Genomic DNA, 21395 nt, shown 5'->3' with positions numbered 1-21395 from the left:
CCTTGCTGCTCCATTCCTGCCAGGGGAGCCGTTTCTCCTGGTCCCCTCCCCGCCAGCACCTTCCCTTCAGTAGTCATCTCACTTATAGTCATTCAGCAAACCCAGCTGGAGTCTTCTTGTGTGCTAGGCCCAGGGAGAGGGAGGTGCAGAGCCCCAGGTCACCCCGAGGCCAGCTGAGAGGACTTTTGCATCCTGGCCTGGCCCACAGCACAGTATATGTTTGCTAGTTCTCTGTCCCCCTAGCAAAAGAAAAAAGCCAGTCTTAGAATTCATCAGGTTAGAATGAGTCACGGGGAACCCAAGTAGCAGCAATGTTCAGTTAGCAGCATCCCTTGAACACCTGCTGGTTGCAGAGCTTCTCCTTGGGTGCTGTGGTGGTCCTACTTCCCACGTTGGGTGGGAGACTGGGTCTTCAATACAAACAACTCGGGGAGAGGGAGGGAGGGGAGATGGAAGTTTGAGATCTGAGGTAGGGAAACTTTGTTGGGGCTCTTTCTCTTGTCCCCGTCATAGCTCTTTGCCCCCAAATGGGGAGTGTCGTGAGCATCTCACCTTCCTACTGGGTTTAACACAATTGCCATCAAGGGAGCAGGCCCCAAGCCCACCTGCCACCCATGAGAGGGGCAAGAAGCAGCGCTGCCAGGCTGAGGAGCTGAGTCCTGGGCAGGAAGAGGCAGAGGAACTTGAGGAGAAGGTGGCAGTCAGCGCCACCCCGCCAGTCTCTCCAGAGGTGTAAGGGCCAGTTTTATGTGTCTGCCCCTGTCCCCCACTGTGTGTGGATTACTGGAGTGCCCATTCATGCTTGGGTGGTGGGGAGGGGAAACTCTGGCTTCGGCCCAGGAGGGGGAGTGTAGGGGGAGATTGAGCGTATCCTTGGTGCCCCGTGTGCAGCCTTGAGAGCCCCATGCAGCCGTCACCGGTCCTCACCTGGGGTTAGCTTAGGTCTCTGGGGCTCCTGGTGAGGACTTGGGGTACAAGGGTGGACGAGAAGGTACCTCCTGGCTCAGTAGCAGAAACCTGCTAAGTCATGTTACCTCCTCTACCAAGCACTATTTTTCTCTTAAAAATTTTTTTGTCGAGATATTCACACTGAAGGACACAAATCTGAAGTGTACAGTTCAGTGATGTTTGCATCTGTGCACACCAGGTAACTACCACTCACATCAGACATAGGCTGTTTCCATCCCTTGAGAAAGTTTCCTCGTGCCCCACTCGATCCACCGACCCCAGGTCTCCGTGGTTCTGGCTTTTTCCTGTAGATTCATTTTTCTAGTTCTCCACTTTCACCTACATAGAATGATGCAGTATGTAGGATACATCTTTTGTCCCTGGGTTCAAAGCTCCACATGTTTTTGTGATTCACCTATGTTGTTGCACCAAACACTTCTGACATTTAGAAATCATTTAGCTTTTCTCCTCCCGTTCTCACCCTTCCCTCCTTACCCCCTTTTTCACATGAGCAAACTGAGGCTCAGAGAGGTGAAGGGATTTTCTCAAGTTCACATTGCTGGTCAGCTGCAGAATTAGGAGCAGAGTCTAGTCACTAGAGTCTTAGACTTCTGACTTTGAGTCTGCCGCCACTGTTCCTTTTCTCTGCGTAGAGAAAGACAGGTGCCGGGATTTATACATTTTCCCTCTGTGAACTAAGCAGGTACACAGGACTGACTGTTGAGCAGAGACAGGTTCGTGCACTGATTGCTCACAGGAAATGTCACTGAGAGCTGGCAGGGCACGTGAGTTCATGATCTCCTGTCGTCACCACAACATTGCAGGAATGATGTGGGGAAGGGGTGGTCACGTTTTTCAGATAGTGATAGAGCCTACAATGAAAGCTGTGACGCTGAGGAGCTGTGCAGCTTTCCCAAGGCTCCCTGATGGCTGTGGGCAGCCAGATAAGCGTGCTTTCTGTGACGGCAGGAGACAAGTGCGGTCCAGAGAGAGGAAGAGCTGGGCAGAGGTTAGAGGGCGCTTCCCAGGACCTCCGGAGGGAAGCCCAGGAAGCCTCTGTCCCCCAGCTCCTCCCAGCCGCCTTGGCTGATTAATCCCTTTTGTGTTTCTCCCCCCATCCCAGTGAGGCTGTCCCTGCTGGGGTCTCAGATACACTTCACTTGACGGCATAGTTTCAGTTTCCTTAAGGAAATGCCTTCTGTTCCTTTCCTGAGTCTTTTCAGGCCCTGTAGCTTCCTTGTCATTAATCTTTATAGCTATAATGCCTTAGGAATAGATTGGTTTTCTGGGTTTTGTGGGAGTAGTTCTGTGTCTGTCAGCTTCCAAAGGTGTGGTCAGGCTGAGTGGCAGGGCTGGAAGCAGAGGGCAGGCCAGAGGGAGCGGGCGGGCTGGCCAGCATCACGTGCTGCCCACTACGCATGCTTTGTGGCCACGAGGTGGGGACTGGAAAACAGGAATATCCTCCCCTTTGTCATCCCAGCATCTTTCATGAGGATTTGTGGAGAAGAGGGTAAATGAGTCAAAGCCACCAGGTTGAATATGAGATGAGTTGTGATCTCTTTGATTCCTGTCCCAGCTTTAGTGGTAGTACAGCCTTTTCAGAATGTTCCTGGGGTGCCCTTTCTCCCTCTCCATCCTCCACTCCCTCCCTCCTTCCCTGCTTTCCTTCACGTGTCTCTGCGCTACTTGGTGGCTAGCCTGAAATGGTTGTGCTCCTGCAGAGCCTCCCCTTTGTCACTCACTGTTGGAAACTGGGTCTCACTGATTCTGACACCTGAGGAGTTGGCCTAGAAATCAGAGCTGCCTCTTCCTCTGGAGTCCTCAACTTCCCGAGTGTCTCATGGATCTTTCAGGCATTGTTTGTTGTCTTGGACCCAAGCTAGGACTTTAGGATACCATTACAGATCTTTAAAAATGGGTGAGGGAGAAGAGGCCCACTGAAAAACAGCCCTGTTTGCCCGTATGCCGATGTGCAAGCAGCTCACTGGCACGTGTGGCCCGGGCACGTGCCACCGCACGGTCTGATGCCTCATCTTGCCACAGCCTCTGTCCCTAGGGCTCCACATAGCTACGCAGCCCACAGGAGAGAGAGACATTAAAAGGTACCATCTCAGGGAAAAAGGATGTTCTCAGCCAAGGTTGGAAATGAGTTGGAGGGTTGATGAGGCGGAGAGCTGCTGGGAAGGCGCTTTCCGAGGGCAGCGTTCTCAGAGGATGTGCAGCTACATCTCTCACATCTGCATCGGGGGACTGAGAGGAAGCCACGATTTGGAAGGAGGGAGTAGATGGAGGTGGGAGCAGGAAAGAACTGAAGGCATAGCTCAAGCCTTTCTGGTCTGAGTTACAATTTTAGGAAAGGTCTTAACGGTTGCTCAGAGTCGTCACTAGCCTCTTCTGTTTTCCTTCTCTCTCTAGTCTCAAGGGGCTGCAGTGGGATTCCTAAGTCCTTGTTTTTCTCTTTAATCTGACCCTTCCCGCTGCCTTCCATCTGCTGTGTGTTCGAGCTGGAGGGAGAAGGGGTTCTGAGTCCCCAGCTGGGAGGACTGGCTTCCCTGTTTGACTCTCGCCCAGCCCTCTCTGATTTGGGTCATGCCCACACTTTCCCGCTGAGGTCGACTGAGCAACCGTGCCAGGCCTGCAACAGGCGATGGCTGTGGTGAGACCAATTGCCAACATGAGATGAGGGACCCGAAATGCAGACACGTACTGACCTTTAGAAAAATCACTCTGGGAGTCAAAATGCTTTATCCTGCTTATGCTTTCATTGCTCAGAATGTTCTCGGGGTTTCTCTTCGGGTATTTCCTTCAAAAACCAGAAAACAATCAAAATAACAGTTCTTATTACTTTACAGACATCTTTTTAACCAATACCATTATTTCTTATCTTACCACCCACCTGTGCATCCAGGTTAGTTCTAAATTTCTTTTGCTCATTTTCAAACAGTGAATTAACTCTAAACAGATGAAAACATGCCCCCATGGAGAGATAGGGAACACAGCACTCCTGCTTATTCTTGCTACATTTTTTGGCTTAGGGAAGCATCTCCTCCTGGCTTCCTTGGAATATGAGAGAAGGGTTTCCTGTTCCTGGACCTCCATTGGCTGTTGCAGTCTCAGGGTTAGGAGACGTGCTGCTGCTTCTCCTGTGGGCTCTGCTCAGTTTGGGAGGCAGAGAGCAGTCTCTGGGGACTGTTTCAAAATTGCTGGCATGAGTCTCAATAAGCAGAGCCCTCATGGGGAGATGGTAACAGAGCCATGAGCCATTCTGAGGAAGTGTCCTTTAGGGACAGGGCTTCACTCTCTCCCTGCTGCTGCCAGCTCTTCCAGCTTCAGATTTTGATCTTGGGCCACAACCTATCAGGTCTGCTGAGAGTCTGCTATGGACCACTCTTCTCCCTAGGCTCCTGGGGCCTTAGAGAGCCACAGTGGGACTTGTCCTGTAGGACAAATGATGACTGTATCTTATAGGCTGCCTGTGGGTGACCTGATGTGCATGTGTCTCCTGACTGTGGGCCCTCCGTTAGGATTCCACGTGTGATGTTCTGTGCCCATGTGAACCTTAATGCCAAAAGGTAGGTGGATATGAAAACTGTAGTGATGTGCTGTTCCCCACCCGTGGTAGGCGATCCACAGAGCCTGTGGCTCCCCCAAAGCAGCTCTCAGAGGCTGCGCTAAAGGCCATGGAAGAGGCAGTGGCTCAAGAACTCGAGCAAGAGCAGAGGCGGCTGCTGGAGTCGAAGCGAGAGAAGATGCAGCAGCTGCGGGAGAGGCTGTGGCACGAGGAGGAAGAGGAGATCCTCCGGCTCCACCAGCAGAAGGAGAAGTCTCTCAGGTCCTGCCCTTCCCCTTAGACACACTTTCTGGGCCTCGCAGGGATGTGGGGAGCGAGGGACACCCTCCTCCCACCCTGGAGACCACTGGGATGTCCATGGCTCCACCAAGACGACTCCTGGAAACTTTACCCAATAATTTCTGCTTATATCTCATTGGTTATCCCAGTTGCAGAGGAGACTAGGAGATGTAAGTCCTTCGGCTGTCCTTTTTACCTGGTAGAATAAAATGTGTTAGTAACGAAAAAACAGAGAATGGATATAGAGATGGTAATGAGCAATCTGTCACAGTCCCAGGATGGGAAGATACTACAAAAAGGTGTTAATGTATTTCATTTACTTGGCAATTTAACTAAAGGCTAAATCTTGTCCTCTTGGAACATCCAAGGGTGGTAGAGAATTATTATTTTTAGATCATACATAGCAAAGTGTATATAAAACATTTATGCTTAATTTAGAGAAAATAAAGCAGAAAACCAACACCCAAGTTCCAGGAGGGTTGGGAGCGATCTCTCTCGTTATCCCAACACGGGATCTGCTGACCTAGGCTCTGTCCTTATATCATGTCCTTCTGGGTCCTCTGCCAAGAAGCATGCCAAAGCACAGACCTCCCCTCAGCACCCTCCTCTTCCGTCAACTGAAGGTTGGAGCAGGTGCCCACCCAAACAGGCTGTGACTCAGCAGTTCACTTTAGGATGCAGCCCCTTGGAGGAAATGCTGGTGGTGTCTCCCTGCCAGCCTGCCAGGCTCCTCCCCTCTTCCAGGCCACCGTGGGCTTGGTTCGCTGTGCTTTCTATTCCTCTCCCGAGCCCTCTGACTCCACTGGGGCCTTCGGAGAGCCCTCTTAGATTGTGGTGAAGACTAGCATGCCACAAGTACCTGATTTAGGGCCTGAAACATGGTAGTTGCTCAATAAATGGTAGTGCTTCTTATTAGTTTCAGTTCAAGTCCATAGTTTCAGACAGTCTCAATTAAGTGGTTTCTCTGTCAGTAGTGCCTTGCCTAGTTCTCTTCAAAGTATTAATAGTTCAAGAAAACCCTATTTCTGTTTATGCCCAAGCCTTTTTGAAGGGTAGTCCCTCCTTTTCTTTGCTGAGAAATTTCCACATGGTGGAAATTTCTGGAAGTCACAGCAGATCTTGTAACAAATACTTCTTGAATGAGAAGGCAGGCAGCCCCTGAGTTTCTTTAGCTGTAAAATGAAGAGATGGGACTTAACCTCTAAAGTCCTTGCCAGCTCTAACTTTCTGTGTTACTATGTGTAAAATTTAGCCATAGGACAAAGAGAAAGGGTTTCTGGGGAAGCTAGAGGGAAGGATTTTTATTTAACTCAAATTGTCTATCATAATAGAAGAGAGCAGTGTTGTTGATAACTTGAAATAGGAAACGATCCTAAATCCTTTTGGCTTTGGAATTTGCTACAGAAGCTTTTGAAAGAAATTGTTTTCTGAATCATGTTTTTCTTAGGCTTGAGTTCCCTGAGTGTGCAGCTCACGTCCCTGGTCATGTGGGGCTATGTGAGGAGGTCCCTGAAGAGGGTATGGTTTGTGTGAGCAGAGCGATGTCTGCTTTGGATAAAATGGTCCCTGTCGTTGACCTATAAATAAGATACCGTTCGTGGATAATCAACCTTGCTCACAGTTCGGGGCTGGATGATGCTGTTCAAATTCCACACACATTTATTGAGCACCTACTTTATGTCAGCCACTATGTTTGACACCTGGGATATAACAGATTTTAAGATGAGGTTTCTTTTCTCTGAAGAAGCTCCCAGACTTGCAAGGAAAACAGATACAAAAGATTAATTATGATGCCATAAGATGCACGGTACAGAGAGGCATGGGATAAGAAAGGTCCCCATACAAAGTGTGTTGGGAACAGAAAGGTGAATTGATGAACTTGGAGGGAGTTAGAAAGACTTCCCAGAGAGGAGGGAGCTGGGTGGTGAATGATGAATATGGGTTTGTCAGACAGAAAAGGGAATTCTTGGCAGAGGAACAAAGGCCAAGAGGCAAGGAAGAGTGTGGTGGGATTTAGGGATGGCGACTCAACGGATGTGCCTAGAACGGAGTCTTTAGGGTGGGGAGGGGAAGAATGGAACCACAATGAGGCTGGGTGACTGTGTCTGTCCTTGAATGAATGCCATGCTGTGGCGAACGTGTCGGCAAAGCGGAGCCTGTAGAAGAAATGCTGTACTCAGACCCAGCAGCCTGCAGTTTGCTTCCTGCGGCAAGGGGAGTTCATGGCCCCCTCGTGACCCTGGGAGGTAGCTAGGGAGGCAGCCTGGGTGCAGAGGCTGAGGTTAGACTTCTCTTTAAGATTTAGGAAGCTTCATAGACTACTGGGCTGTTGCAGCCTGAGAGCCAGGGATTATGGATGGAAGAGGAAAGACCCTTGTCCCTCCAATAAACTTGCCTTGCCTTTGCATCTAAGTTCCCTGAAGGAACAGCTGCAGAAAGCCACTGAAGAGGAGGAGGCCCGCATGAGAGAGGAGGAAAGCCAGAGGCTATCCCGGCTTCGAGCTCAGGTCCAGTCCAGCACAGAGACAGACAAGGACAGAATCAGGTGAGTGCACACTGTGAGTTGCCCAGCCCCATGGAGGTGACCCCAGGGTGCATAGGGCCATCCCAATTCCATTCTCTCTGCCCAGGGCTGAGCAAGAGACTTCCCTGCAGAGGCTGAGAGAAGAGTTAGAGGCTCAACAGAAAGCCGAGAGGGCCATCTTGGAACAGAAAAACAGGCAAATGCTGGTGCAGCTCAGGGAAGAAATGGAGGCATCAGAGAAGAGCGAGCAGGCTGCCCTGAATGCCACGAAGGAGAAGACTCTGCAGCAGCTGAGGGAGCAGCTGGAAGGCGAGAGGAAAGAAGTGAGCAAGTCAAGTGGGGACCTCACCCTCTGACGTGTTGCTGTGCTGCCTGGGGAGGGACCAGGTGCAGAGGAAGAGCAAGGAAGGGCAAGCCTCAGGTGGGCGCGCAGGCTGGGGAGCCAGTCGGAGTGTGGCTGTCCTGCACAGACAGGCGTGGGGGATGGTGAGCTGACCATCTGGGCCCATCACTCCACGTGGACTTGACTCGGCTCAGGGCAGGTACTGCCTGGTCTCCATTGGCAGGGTGGACATAGCAGGTGTCTAGGGGTCCCTCCAGGGTTGGGCTGGACAGGCAGTGGCAGCTGAGCATTGCCAATGGTGGGGAGCCATCAGAGGCTTGAGAGAAAATGTCCTGTGGATTTGGGAAGGTTTCATGGCGGAACAAACTTCAGCCAGACCAGAAGTGCCTTGTCCCTGTCTCTGAGGGGCAGCTGCAATGACTTCACTTCCCCCTTTCTCTCCTGTCTTAGAGTGAGAGGCTAGCAACTTAGAAGAGGTTTTCTCCTTTGTCCTTACTCCCTTTCCCTCCAGCCAGATGGTCTGCCTCCAGGTTAGACACTGCAATAATCGTCAGGACATTCTTTTTCTTTTGGTGAGGAATGGAGCTTTAGCTGTTAGGGGAAAACTGCAGCAAGATGGAGGGGACTTCATTGTACTGCAAGCGCTCAGAGAGATTGTGCTAAAAACCTTCAGCCCTCCCTGGCTGCTATCTTATTTACACCGTGAGCGCCATCTGTGGACCTATGGCCGAGCCGGGAGGCAGGGGGATGGGAGCCGTCAACTGAGACTTATTGAAATGCCCCTCTACTCCAGCCTTCATGCTCCTGTTCATCCACCAGTCGTAGACTTTAGGGACTGAGTTATTGCAGAGGAACAAAGATGTGCCACTCTTCCCCTTGGGGGTGGTCTTCCTGACTCTGCCTTCCCCCGTGGTCAGTCCCAGGCCTGCCGTTCCCACCCTGTTTCCCTCACAGGCCCTTTGCTCCTCCCCAGGCGGTGGCAAGGCTGGAGAAGGAGCACAGTGCTGAGCTGGAGCGGCTCTGTTCCTCACTGGAGGCCAAGCACCGGGAGGTGAGATGTGGCCGGCCCTGCCTAAGAGGGCAGAGCCTGGGCAGCGTGGGCCCTGAGCATGAGCCCCAGGACCCCCTTCATGGCTGGTCAGCAGAAGAGCTCAGCCCCGCCTAGGGAGCGAGCCTCCCTTTTCCTCCAAGTCCCTGGGAATGGATGCTGGGTCCTAGGAATGTGTCTCCTAATGGCAGTTCTGCAGTCTCTCTGAGGGTCACATTCCCCTGTGTGTGCTGGGGCCTCCTCAGGTGGTCTCCAGCCTCCAAAAGAAGATAGAGGAAGCTCAACATAAAGACGAAGCCCAGCTACAGGAGAGCCTTGGGCGGGCAGAGCAGAGAGCTTTCCAGAAGGTTCACCAAATGATTGAGTATGAGCAAGAGGTGAGTGGTGGCTCTTCAATATTTGTATGCACCTGTCATGGACTCTCTTATGGTCTCCTGAGCCATCTTGGCCTAAGTGTCCTCCAGTTTGGGGTTAGTACTTCTGGATCCGTTTTTATGCCTTACTTCCCTTGAGGCCAGGTCCTTCCGCATCCCTGTGCCCCTCTGTGCATATGGGGAAGGGGTGTTGGAGGTATGGCCATGTGTGTGCCTTGGTGCCATAAGTGTGTGCTGACTGTGTGTGTTGCGTGTGCGCGGGGGAGGTTGGGAGGTGTGTGTAAGACCCTCAGGTGCACCAGGCCCTGAGTGCTGGTCCGCCCTGTGTCCCTGCTATCTGCCCTGCAGCTCAGCAGTCTCCTGCGAGAGAAGCGCCAAGAGGTAGAAAGGGAGCACGAGAGGAAGCTGGACAAGATGAAGGAGGCGCACCAGCAAGTGATGGCTGAGGCCAGGGAGCAGTATGAAGCTGAGGTAGCTTGGCCACATCCCCTGTACGCATGTACTCTCTTTCTCTCATCCCCCCCCTTCTCTCCCTCTCTCCCCTCCATGTGGTCAGAGATTGCAGGAGGCTTTCGTCCCTGGTACCCTGCAATTATGAAGTTGTTTTTTACCTTTTTACTAAAGCATGAGAAAAACCTCCACCTAATGGGGGTAATTCCTCTCTGTCGGGAGGGCTGCACTTTCTTCCGGTGGTAATAACGGCCAACATATGTTGGGCTTGTACTGTGTGCCCGGCGCTGCTCTAAGCTCTTTATATATGTAACCCGTCTATTCCTCACAATAGCTGTAGGAAGTACATACTGTCATTATGTCCATTTTAAAGATGAGGGAGGGCACTGCGACTTGGAGAGTTCAAGTAAGTTTCCCAAGGTAAATACCCAGCTGATAAGTATAGGAGCTAGGATTCGAGCCCAGGCTGTCTGACCCTAGAGCCTTCAGTTTCATCACGCCAACACCATGCCACGAGGGTTAATCAAAATTTCAGGACACCTTGAAATAGACTGGCAAGAGCCAAATAATATTTAGGTAATATTTGCCCATGTTCAGCCTTTGGCCTTAAGGTGGGAATGTTCAATTACTTGAGTGGCCCCAAGTTGGCTTGACTTGCTCACGCTGGGGGTGAACAGTGGGTGGGTAGGGGGCGGCTGACTTTAGCCCACAGCTGGGCCTCTGTGGGGCATTTTTAGGCTACTGCTCTTATAACTGGAACCAGTATTCCAGACTCTTCCTGTAATCTTTTCCACGCAGAAATAGTGGTACTGTGAGGAAGTTTAGCTGAATCCCATCCCAAACTGATTATGACCTTGCTGAAGAATAGGGATAATTTATCAGTGACCTCTCTTCCCTTAAGGAGGAAGAGTTAGACATGGTAGAGCACTAGGAGACCCAGAGGGGGTTCCTTGTGGCACCTGGCCAGCATCTGCTTCAGCTGCAGAGGGGGGCGCAGGCTTGGAGGGGCTGGGACGGTGCTGGCCTTGCAGCTCTCTTTGTTGTCTCTAAGAGCTGGCCTTAGGGAGCTCACGATGTCCCTGAGCTTATTGACCTGGGGGCGGGGGGGACCATGATTTTGGGGGTGGGAGGGCTCACTGCAGTTTCCAACCGGCGGGCCCACCCTTCTTCAGGAGAGGAAGCAGCGGGCTGACCTCCTGGAGCACCTGACCGGGGAGCTAGAGCGCCTCCGGAGGGCCCATGAGCGAGAGTTGGAGACGGCGAGGCAGGAACAGGACAAGCAGCTTGAGGACTTGCGGCGCCGGCACCGGGAGCAGGTGAGGGGCCTGGGGTGGGATGAGCCCACCATGACATCTCCGTGCAGGGTAGGAAGGTGTCAGGTGCAGACGCCATGGTCGCGGCAGGATGGAGCCCAGCAGCTTCCAGAGTGGGAGTGTTTCACTGGCCATCTCCGAGGTGGGGCATCTCTGCTGTTTTGTTTTCCGGGCCAGGGAACATTCTCAGCATTAGAGGGGGAGGTCAGCCCTGGTAAGGCTTCGGGGTTGGTGCCTTCGCTTCTCCTTGCCCCCCCCCGGAAATACAGAAGGTGTGGTGCTTTCCTGGGAGGCTGCGGGGGCAGACTGGGAGGAAGCCTGAGCCCAGAGTGGAGGTGTGGTGTGGTGTGGTGGGTTGTGGGTTCTGGAACTCACAGCTGTCCCTCAGCGGATGCCTTACACTCTTTCTCCGTTTATGTCTTTCTCTCCACCTACTCCTCTGGGCAGGAAAGGAAGCTCCAAGATTTAGAGATGGAACTGGAAATCAGAACTAAAGATATCAAGGCCAGGTTGGCTCAGCTGGATGTTCAGGTGAGGATCTGCAGGGGCCCTGAACTTAAAGTCATAGCTCCTCTAGGAGAAGGCAGGCCCTGCCCCTCAGACGGGGGTCTGTAGTCAGCCAGTGTGCGCTGTGTCTTCCCCTCCAGGAGGAGACGGTCCGGAAGGAGAAGGAGCAGCTGCTTGACGTGCAGAGGCAGGTTGCTCTGGAGAGTGAGGTTTGTCTGCGGCTCTTGTCCTCCATCCCCTTCCTTTCTACCCCTCCTCACACCTTTTTTGTTCACCTGATCTGTCCAGGGTCCTGAGGTTCCAAACTCTGTTGGCTAATAGTCCACAAATAGCTTCACTCTGTGGACCCCGACTTGGGAACCTCGAGGAAGTGGGGCTGTGGTGGGACAGGAGCCTGCAGACCTCCTGACCTCAGAGACAATGACTTCAGTGGCTCTGAGACACCCCCAGCCCGTCCTCCTCAGGCTTCCCTGCCCTCTAGTGCTGCCAGCTCCCTGCCTTCTCCCCACTGTGTCTCTGGGTGCTTCAGTCTTTCCGTCCACCCCCAGGAAGCCACAGCCACCCATCAGCAACTGGAGGAGGCAAAGAAGGAGCACACCCACCTGTTGGAGTCAAACCGGCAGCTCCGTAGAATGCTTGACAAACTTCGGTCCCGCAAGTTGGAGTTGGAGTCCCAAGTGGATCTGCTGCAGACTCAGAGCCAGAGATTGCAGAAACGCATCAGGTGGGCTGGGCACCCTGCACTTAGCCAGCCTGGCTGCCTCCCGCCTGTCCTCTGAGCCCTGCTGCTTGTGGGCCCTGTCTGATCATGGCCCACTTCATAGGGAGAGGTAGCAGAGGCCAGGAACAAGAGCCTCTGGCTGCTGCATTTTGTAGAGAGTAGGGGGTGTTTGTTTGCGCTCAGCCCCACCTCTGGGACTGTGACTGGAGTGAGGGGATGGAGATGTCCCGACAGGGTGCTGCCTGGCCTGCTTCATCACGAGACTGGCTCACACCCCAGTGCCTGCTCCCCTTTCCATCCACAGCAGCCTGGAGGCAGAAGCGCAGAGGAAGCAGGACCTGTTGGAAGAGCTGAGAATTGAGGAGAGTAATGCTTCTGCACATTTCGAGCCGGAACTCCGCATTGAGGACCTGAGGAAATCCCTTGGGACAGTGAGTTGGGGGCTGGAGACAGGGTGGGGCATCAGTGGGTAGGACACCAGGGGGGCCTGGCTCTCTTCTCTGTAGGACCTGGCCTCCTGTTCTCAGTCCCACCTCCCACTGTCTCCACCTGTCCAGTGGTATCTACAGGGAATAGTGCCTGGCAGCTGGCAGGGCCATTGCCTTGTCTTGGCCACTGGGAGGGCTTTGGGGTCTCTTGAGCCTGCAGGTGCCTGCTTTTGCTGCACTCAGTGGGTCTTTTCTACTGTGTATCCCTAGAACCAGACCACAGAGGTATCCTTTTCTCTCTCCCAGGACAAGGAGGACCTGTCCTTGGACAAGTGAGTTCCCACGGCCTGTCTTATTTCGGGCTGGGGTACTGTGAAGGGGTGAGTGCCTGCGTTACAGAGCTGTGGTGAGCTGAAATGAGCTGACAGTGATCACCAGTGGGGCTTGGTTCAGCAGGGAGTCCCCAGAGGACTGAGAAATATTCTCTGGCAAGTTAAGAAACTGCCCACTGTGACCTTTGACACAGCATGCTGGCGTCTGCTGACCTCTGGTTGAGGATCAGACCGCTGGGAGTGTCCGGTCATCTGTGCGGAGGCCCTAGGTGTAATCCCTGTCAGTCAGGGTAGGGGCACTGCTAGTCCCATGTGCTGTGTGCTGCAGGCATTTAACAGTGGTGCCTCAGCACACTGCCCAGCCCCAGCCCAGCAGCTCCTGTCTCTACTCAGGGTGGGCATCAGCTGGGAAATTGGCTGTGTGACCCAGAGCAGGGTCTTAGAGTCTTCTGTTTTCCTTCCAATTCCCCTGCCCTGGCCCATCCTCCCAGTGTCCGGCACTACCTCTCTGCCGAGGGGGTAGCCCTCCGTAATGCCAAGGCGTTCCTGGTGCAGCAGACACGCTCCATGCGGAGGCGGCAGACAGCTCTGAAAGCTGCCCAGCAGCACTGGCGCCGTGAGCTGGCCGGCGCTCAGGAGGCAGCCGAAGACCCAACAGGCACCAAGGCCCTGGGAGATGTGCGCAGGAACCTGGAGGAGGTCAGGAGCCTTGAGGAGAGCCTGCCGGCCTTGTGCCAGGAGGAGTCCTGGGGGAGCCAGTGGAACCTTTGGGCCCTCCCTCAGTTGATTATCCTGGGAACTCCGTGAGAGTGGCCGCCTCGGCCCTGGGCTCGCTTACACAGCAATGCATAGTGTGCAGACAGCCTTCTGTGATAGGAAATCATTGTGTCCCCACGATAACCATATATAATGTGCAAGATAGTATTATTCCCATTTTCTAGGTGAAGAATACAACTAAGGTTTTAAAACTTTCAAATGCAGTCCTTTGCCTTTTCATCCGTCACTCTAGAGACTTCATTTATACATGAAAATCTTTTAAACACACTCAGCATAAGACTCTGAGTTACTTCTCTGATAGCCTAATTTGCATTGAAAAGGCAAAGATGTTATTGTTAGTTGGGATTACAGATCCTTGTACTAGTCTGGGGTCCTGGCAGAGTGGGCTCTCTTGGATCATGCCTGGGCCCTTAGAGTTCTGATGATGATGATGGTAATACAGCTGGAGCAGTGATGATAATAACCATGTGGTTAACAGTAACCATCTGAGACTTTATTAGGTGTGGGCATGGTGTTACACACGTAACATGCTCATTTAATTCTCACAACCCTATGAAAAGTCGTTATGTATCTTTTCCAGATGAGAAACCAGACTGAGACTTCAGTAGTTTGTTCAAGATCACCCAGCCAGCAAATGGCAGGGTTGGGACTCCCGCGCCAGTGCAGTCAGTCACTTCTCCTCCCCTTTCTCCCCGGCTGCAGGAGACCAGGCACCTGGGTGAGATGAAGTCAGCTATGCGGAAAGGCCACGACCTGCTGAAGAAGAAAGAGGAGAAGCTAAATCAGCTGGAGTCCTCTCTTCAGGAAGAGGTGCAGCGCTGTGGCCATGTGGCCCAGTGTGGTCCTGGCCTCCCTCTTCTGTTCCTGGGGTTGGGTTGGGTTCTTTGGTCTTCTGTCAGGGGACCTGGGCCTCAAGGGTCCAGGACTGGGCAGTAGACTTCAGGCAGCTGGCTGGTGAAAATGGCAGTGGCTTTAGCTCTGAGTCTGTTGAAGTCACCTGTGGGTTTGGATGTCTGTGCCGAATGGTCCTGAATACACCTGGAACCTCTTACTGGAGAGTCCTGAGAAGGGGGCCTGACCCTGCCCTACCCTGCCAGTGTACCTAAAGAGAAGCTTGACCAGGGTGTCAGGAATGGACGCACATGACAGACAGGTTCTCCTACCTGCCCTGGGACCGTGTGGACTTTTCCCTGGATGCCTGAGACTTAGATGCGGCAGGAGGGAGGCTGCGGTGGAGAGACGCTGCAGGCGGGGTTTACTGGGAGGGTAGTGTGGGGGTCTGAGTGGTCCTGGTGCCTGTGTCTCAGGTACGTGGGTTCTCTCAGCCTCGCCTCCCTCCCGCCCCACTGTGAGACAGCCTGTGTGGTGTGCCTCCCCCAGGGGGCCTGGTGGAACCGGGCCCCAGAAGAGCCTGCTCACTGAGTCCTCAGTCCCCACACATCACAAGGGCAGCAGCCTACAGTCTTGGATACGCAGCAACGTAATTGCTAGGAGAGCAAACCGAGATGGCCGTATTTCCTGATTTGCGTAAGAAAGCCGAGTTAAAGACAAAGCACGAAAGAACCCAGCTCAGCATCCTAGCTGCGTGCTAGAAAGGAAGGAGGCAAGGTAGAAAGACATCTGAAGGGTCAGTAATGGCTGCTGCTTCTACTCATCAGGACTTAGGTGAGGACGCTCTGAAAGAAACCCCTGCCAAGAAGGTGACTTTCGACCTCAGCGACTTGGACGAGAGAGGGACCCCCACCAAGAAGATGACTTTCGACCTCAGTGACTTGGACGACACGAGCAGTGAAAGTTCTGATTCTTGCTCCTCGCCTCGCAGTGAGTGGTGGTGGCAGCGGGGAGGTGATGGGGGATGTGCAGGGGTGGAGACCACAGTATCCATGGATAGGGAGGAATTTGGGGAACAGAGGACGGCCCTGTTCCTTCAGCCCTGCAGAGGGAGGTCTCTGGGAGCCGGTGTCTGTGCTGGGTACTCAGTAAATGCCAGGAAGGAGTGAAGCCATCTGGGTCTGCCGACACACAGGGCTGGAACGGTCGGGAGGGCCTCCTGAACGCTGCAGAGCACTTTACAGTTTGTGAGCTGTCCCTGCTAGCCTCTTCTCTTCCAGGGCCTCCTGGGGGAGGCTGTTCTCCCTCTGCTGCTCTGGCCTGCGTGTGGGCAGAGGGCCCTCTTGCCTTCCTTTTCTCCAGGGTCCAGGGCCCTTCCCCAGGGCCTTGCCCCGGAAACCTCTTTCTCATGGCCAGCTTCTTGTCTGTCCTGTCTGGAACACAAGCCCTGCTGTCCCCCAACCCCTCATAAGCTAAGGGGCTGTTGTCCCTGCTGTCTGGAGGAACAGAGAGGGGCGGCCAGCAGGGTGCTACTGTGCCACCTGGGTCTGGGGTCATTCTAGGCTTGGCCCTGAGTCCTTCCCCACCATCCACCTCTTTCCTTTCAGTCAACTTGTCCTCAAGTCACATCATCCCTGACAAGATCCACAACTTGAGCAGCTCCCTGCAGCGGATCAGCGGCCAGCTGAACTCTGTCCTGGGCCTCCTGGGCAGCCTCAACGCTCAGCCGCCACCGCTCTTCACGTCCACGCCAGTGCATGGCTCCCCCTGGGCCCCCAAGAGCATCCCTGCTCCCACCTACTGTCCCTCCCTGGCCAGGGCCTCAGCCTCATCCCCTGTGGCACCCACGTCCACCTCCTGGGCCTGGGACCCGGGGCTGGGCCCCAGGCTTTCCTCCTCCGTATCTCAGACAGTGGACGACTTCCTGCTGGAGAAGTGGCGCAAGTATTTTCCGTGTAAGCCTCGCTCTGGGCCGGGGTTTGCATCTGGGCTGAGCCTCCTTACCATCCTCTTCCTCTTCTTCCTTTTTCTTCTACCTTTTTTTCCTACTTCTTTTTCCCCTGTTCCTCTTTGCCTCCCCTTGTCCCATGCCCCCCAACTTCAGCATGCTCATTGGTCTGTTGACTCTGTCTTGGGGTCCCCGATAAAGAAGGCTTGGCTGGTGGCCCTGCAGCCGGAGGCTCTGTGGGTCAGGATGGTTTAGATGCAGCCTGGGCTGACTGGGGCCTTTATTATGGATTCTAGAGCCCAGCAGAACCTAAAAGGTCATTGTGGTCATCATCTTAATAATTGCCATCTTGTGCAATACATTGTGGGCCAGGAATTTTGTATATTTTTTAAAATTTAGTCCTTACAGTAATTCTCTGAGGTAGTTATTATTTATCCACATTTTACAGATTAGGAAACTGAGACTCAGAGAGTTAAATAACATGCTCTGGGTGCCCAGTGAGTAACAAACTGGGTTTGACCCATGGCTCGGTGACTGCAGGCTTCTGCTTGTGACCCCTTGGCATGCGGCTCCCCCTTGCTTCTGGGCCAGCCCTGCTGAGGAAGGTGAAAAGCCATAAAAACACAGGCATTTGAGGGAAACCTAAATCTCTTCTTTCTACCCCAACCGAAATTGAAAAGTAGGTGAAGTTTTAGAAATAAAATAAATAGGACCATTCCTGCCTCTCATGGCCAGCCATGGAAGCTTTTCCTGCCTATATCGTCTGTGCTGGGGAGACAGCGGGTGGGGGAGCAGGGAGGCGCCTGCGAGGCCAGGCCCTGGCTGACTGCCCTTCCTCGCCCTTCCAGCTGGCATCCCGCTGCTCAGAAGCAGCCCTGCCCCCACGGAGAACAGGCTGGGTTACGTGTCTGCCAGGTAAGCCTCCCTGTGGCTTGGTCGGGGTAGAGCCTCACCATCAAGCTGCTTGCTGTGCCTCCCCGGGTGGGTGGGATCTCCGAGGGGAGCAGACCCCAAGGGGTCAGGCAGGCCCCCAGCCCACAGAGCTGCCCACGTCTTGCCTGGGTCTGAGGCACCCCTCCACACCCAGAGGGAAGTCAAGTCCACACCGCCAAAGTCCCAGTGGACCCAGCCAGCTCCACCAAGAAGCAGCCCTGTGGCACCTGTGGGGAGAAATCAGCCCCTGGTGCGACCCTGGCCCTGCCCCTTCCTATGGCCCCTCCAGCCCTGGAGTCTCGCCTTTGTCTTCGCCCTTGAGCTCGTTTGCTGCCTGTGGCTCTCTTCCTCCCTGAGTCCTGCCAAGCAACATCTGCAGTGAGAGGGGCACCCCACTGGGGAGACAGACGGGCAATTATTTAAACCTGTTATTAATTTCCCATTCATCTTATTCCTTGCCAAATGTATCCCCCACTCCCCACCTAAGGCCCCCAGCCGTAAGTTCCCCCTACCATCCCTTTGGCCATCTTGGGAGCTGACGCTGGGCTTGAGTCGATAGAGGGGAGCTCTTTGCCGATGGGACTGGCTGGGAACAGGCAGATGTGGGAGCCCAGAGCCTGATGTCATTAGTACACACCCGGGAGGGGGGCGGAGGGCATCCACTACCTTCCCTTTTGGGAATTGTTCCAGAGGGGCAGCTCTTGCCAGTAGAGGAAGCTTTGAATTGCTAGAGACCCCGAAAAGGCTGCAGCTGGTAGTTGAGAGGAAGAAGGAGGCAGTGTGATGGGTTTGGGTTGGCTCTGTGCACATCCCCTTTCTGGGGCACCCCTGCCTGCCTTCTTCCTCTCCCCATCCTCTCCTTCTCCTTCCCAGTGAGCAGCTCCGCCTCCTGCAGCGCCCACATTTGCAAATCCCCCAGGCGGGCAGCACCAACTTTCAGGGTGTGATCGAGGCTAACCGAAAGTGGCTAGAAAATTTCAAGAATGACTCCAAGTTGTATCCTTTTAGCTGGTTCCAAAATCCTGGTCCCTTCCTACTGTAGCAGCTAGGCTGGGCTGCAGGGTCTGTCCTTGTGCCGTGGGGGTCCAGGAAGGATGCTGTTTGGCTTTTCTGGACGTGCTCAGCTGACTGCAGAGTTTTCCTTCATCCCGTGGCCAGACATCTCTTCTCGGTGCCCAAGCCAGCAGCCACGTCCAGCCTCCTGCAGCTGGGCCTGGATGAGCACAGGAGGCTGAAGGTGTTTCACTACTAAGGGCTGAGCCCGGGCTTTGGGGCAGCCTGGCTTCTCCTCCACCCAGACCTAGTGCCTGAGGAGCTGCCTGCACTTTATTCCATCTGATGAAGCATTCTCCTGTCCCCTTTGCCACTGGCCCCACTCAGGACTTGGGGGAGCCACCAGGAACCGGGGGTAGGGGGGTGGGTGAAACAGTAAGCCTCGCACTCTGTGCCCACGGAATGTATCTTGGGCTGAAATGTGTGGACTTCTGCGAGCTGCTGCATCGGCGTGGCAGACTGATAATTTGCGGCAGCTGTGGAGCATTGGGACGCCAGCACCTTTGAGAGGACCCAGGGAATGTGTGGAACTGGGTTGGTCCCTTGGCGCCCTGTAGGACAACGCTTGGGGCTCCCATGGAGGTTGGGTATATGGTTCTCGATTCACCGGGACAAAGCCCCCAGCATGCTTGTACCCTGGGCCAGGCTCTGCTGGGCTCACACCTGCCTCTCTAGTACCTCAGCCTCAAAGATCAGACCCTTTCATTTTTCTTTTTCTTTTCTTTCCTTCTTTTTTAATGTCTCCTTTCTTGAGCATTCCATCTTTCCTTTTGACTATCTCAGGATTGGGCCCAGCTGCCCAGAACCCTGCGGAAGGTTGCTGGGGGCCGTCCCTCTGCTGCACTGTGCTTTCCTCAGGGGCTGTCCGCAGGAGTGTCCCTCCTCTGTCCCTCGGGCTCCCCCCAGAGCCATCCCAGCGAGTCTCAGGTCTCAAGCATACAATTTCTCCAGGAAGCCAGAAAGCCACGGGAAAGACTGGGATGGCTTCTGGTTCTCAGTTTTTCTCTTCCTAGAACACCTTGGGTATTCATGAGTCCTTGTTTCCATCTGTCTTTTCTACCTGTGCCTCCCTGGTGCCTGACCCCACTACTGCCACCTCTTCTCGGAGCCTGGCTGGCAAGGGGCCGGGCCAGGGCCTGGCACAGGCAGCAAGGGCTCTTGTACCTGTTGCCGCTCTGGCAGAGCTTCCTGCAGCCCCACTTCCCATCGGTGGGCTCCTTGGGGGGTGGGGGTATTGCAGGAGATGTTCTCTGACATCTGTCTCATTGTTTAAATAAAATGCCCCTGTTTTTCTTGTCTTGAAAGCCGTGGGGTTGCCCTTCCCTCTCTGATGCACAGAAAGCAGTTCTCACTGTCCCCCTGTCATTGCTCTATCATGCAATAAGAAACTGCGATCTAATTGACTGCTTTACCCCTCAGATACTTTTGAGGCATCATCCTGCCACACAGAAAAAGCCCATTTTGTTATTTGGCTCATTCTGTGTGCTTTGGGAATAGCTCATGTGATACAGCCAACTCTGGTGGTGACAATCCTGTGTTTTCTGCATCAATTAAATCTCTGCAGGTCCATTTTCTACAAGGCAGTTGTGTGAATGTGTCTACTTCTCTTTGGAGGCCTTTGCTTCCTTCCTGAGAAGGGAGGAAGGAAAAATTAATATTCGTGGAACACCACCCTAGGTAGTATCTGATTTAATCACCACAGCGATGTAGGTAGTTAATGTAGATAGATACTTTCTGCTTCATTTTTATGGATGAGGAAGCCAAGGCTCAGAGATCTTTAAGTGCCTAGCGTCCCCAGTGAAGTAGCTGAGCTCCCTACATGTGCAGAACACCCACATCCGTCCCTGCACCCCCAGAGCACCCTCTGTCCCCTTCCCAGTCCTTGGGAAGTGACGTTCTCTACCTCTCCCTTTTCCCCCTCCCGCCTCCCCTGCACCTGCCAGCTGGAGACCCATGACGCCATTTCCCAAAGGCCAATTGGCTTTTCCCCCAATGCAGACAAATGAAAGATAAGCCCCTCAAAGTCCCTAAGCTGGCAAAGTTGGTTTTTTCCTGCTCCAGTGGTGTGAGCAGCTTACATACGGTCTTGGATTTGTAGCAGCAGAATTGCTAGGACGGCAAACTGAGATGGCCTGTTTCATTGTTTTGCATAAGAAAGCCAACTGAAAGGCAGAACTTTCACAGGAACCCAGCCTAGTGTCCTAGCCACTTCAGCTCAGCTGTGAGATGTTTATGGACTTTTCCTAAGGGAGCAAGGTTGGGAATGGTGATAGACCATCCCCCACTAACCCCACAAATAAAAACATCCACACAAAATAGCAGTATGGAGCCCCGGGAAATAACCCTGGCCTTAGGATGCCTGGGTTTACTCTTGACTCTGCTGCCTACAAGCTCTGTGACCTGAACAAGTCCTTTTTGGTCCCTTGTTCCTCCTTTCTTCTTACATCTCCTACCTACTTCCCCTGCCTGCCTGCCCCATGGAATGTGCCTTCTCCAGCAGCACCAAGTGAAGGGCCACAACAGAAGGAAGACAAGCTTAGCCTTCTTTTCCCGTTCTCTTTAATCTGGAACAAGAATGCCCTCTTGGTTTCCCATTCCCAGAAGCTGGTGGTTCACACGGGCCAGCACACACATTGGCAATGACCTTGTTGCTAGTAAGCGAGTCCATTGAAACGGGAGCCTTAATTTATGTGAGACGTATCACTGTCACTGTGAAAGAAGAAAATAGAGGTGCTGGCACCCTGCTGTCATAAGCACTGCCCATATCTGAGTGGGGTTGGGGAGATGGCAGACATTTGTAAATAGGAGTCGTTGTAATTTAGAATCTGCCAACATTTTTTATCAGGTGGGAGGAGAGGAAATGGCCAGGGATTCTGCTTTGAATAGCACGTTCCAGGGCAGTGTGGACATACACTGCAGAGTGCTTGGCTCCATCATGGGTTAGAAAGTCTGCCTCTTATGCTGGGTAACACCCCAGCTCTTGGCTTTGAGGTCACCTTACACTGTCCCCATCAA

The 21395-nt window shown here is 53.5% G+C and overlaps 1 protein-coding gene across 8 annotated transcripts in view; it reads left to right on the top strand.

Moving 5' to 3' along the window:
- The window catches only part of CEP164 (centrosomal protein 164), a 62632-nt gene extending 42673 nt beyond the window's left edge, over positions 1-19959 (top strand). For 3 of the 8 annotated variants that reach the window (XM_045556391.1, XM_045556398.1, XM_045556399.1), the window contains 21 exons: positions 514-732; positions 4571-4780; positions 7212-7343; positions 7429-7645; positions 8639-8716; positions 8959-9090; positions 9436-9558; positions 10710-10853; positions 11298-11381; positions 11498-11566; positions 11906-12081; positions 12383-12509; positions 12777-12838; positions 13330-13537; positions 14318-14425; positions 15274-15436; positions 16054-16401; positions 17243-17309; positions 17482-17577; positions 18201-18323; positions 18486-19959. In XM_045556391.1, coding sequence (XP_045412347.1) covers positions 514-732; positions 4571-4780; positions 7212-7343; positions 7429-7645; positions 8639-8716; positions 8959-9090; positions 9436-9558; positions 10710-10853; positions 11298-11381; positions 11498-11566; positions 11906-12081; positions 12383-12509; positions 12777-12838; positions 13330-13537; positions 14318-14425; positions 15274-15436; positions 16054-16401; positions 17243-17309; positions 17482-17577; positions 18201-18323; positions 18486-18579 — 2980 coding nt within the window. In that variant the 3' untranslated portion in view covers positions 18580-19959. Of the gene's footprint in view, positions 1-513; positions 733-4570; positions 4781-7211; positions 7344-7428; positions 7646-8638; positions 8717-8958; positions 9091-9435; positions 9559-10709; positions 10854-11297; positions 11382-11497; positions 11567-11905; positions 12082-12382; positions 12510-12776; positions 12839-13329; positions 13538-14317; positions 14426-15273; positions 15437-16053; positions 16402-17242; positions 17310-17481; positions 17578-18200; positions 18324-18481 lie in introns of all 8 variants that reach the window. The other 5 variants (XM_045556392.1, XM_045556394.1, XM_045556393.1 and 2 more) reach the window with 5 other exon arrangements.
- Positions 19960-21395: the final 1436 nt, after the last annotated feature.

This window comes from Lemur catta, chromosome 7 (genome assembly GCF_020740605.2).
Source record: "Lemur catta isolate mLemCat1 chromosome 7, mLemCat1.pri, whole genome shotgun sequence".
NCBI lineage: Eukaryota > Metazoa > Chordata > Mammalia > Primates > Lemuridae > Lemur > Lemur catta.
Note: the sequence above shows the minus strand (reverse complement) of the source record. Positions and strands in the feature narration are given on the sequence as shown.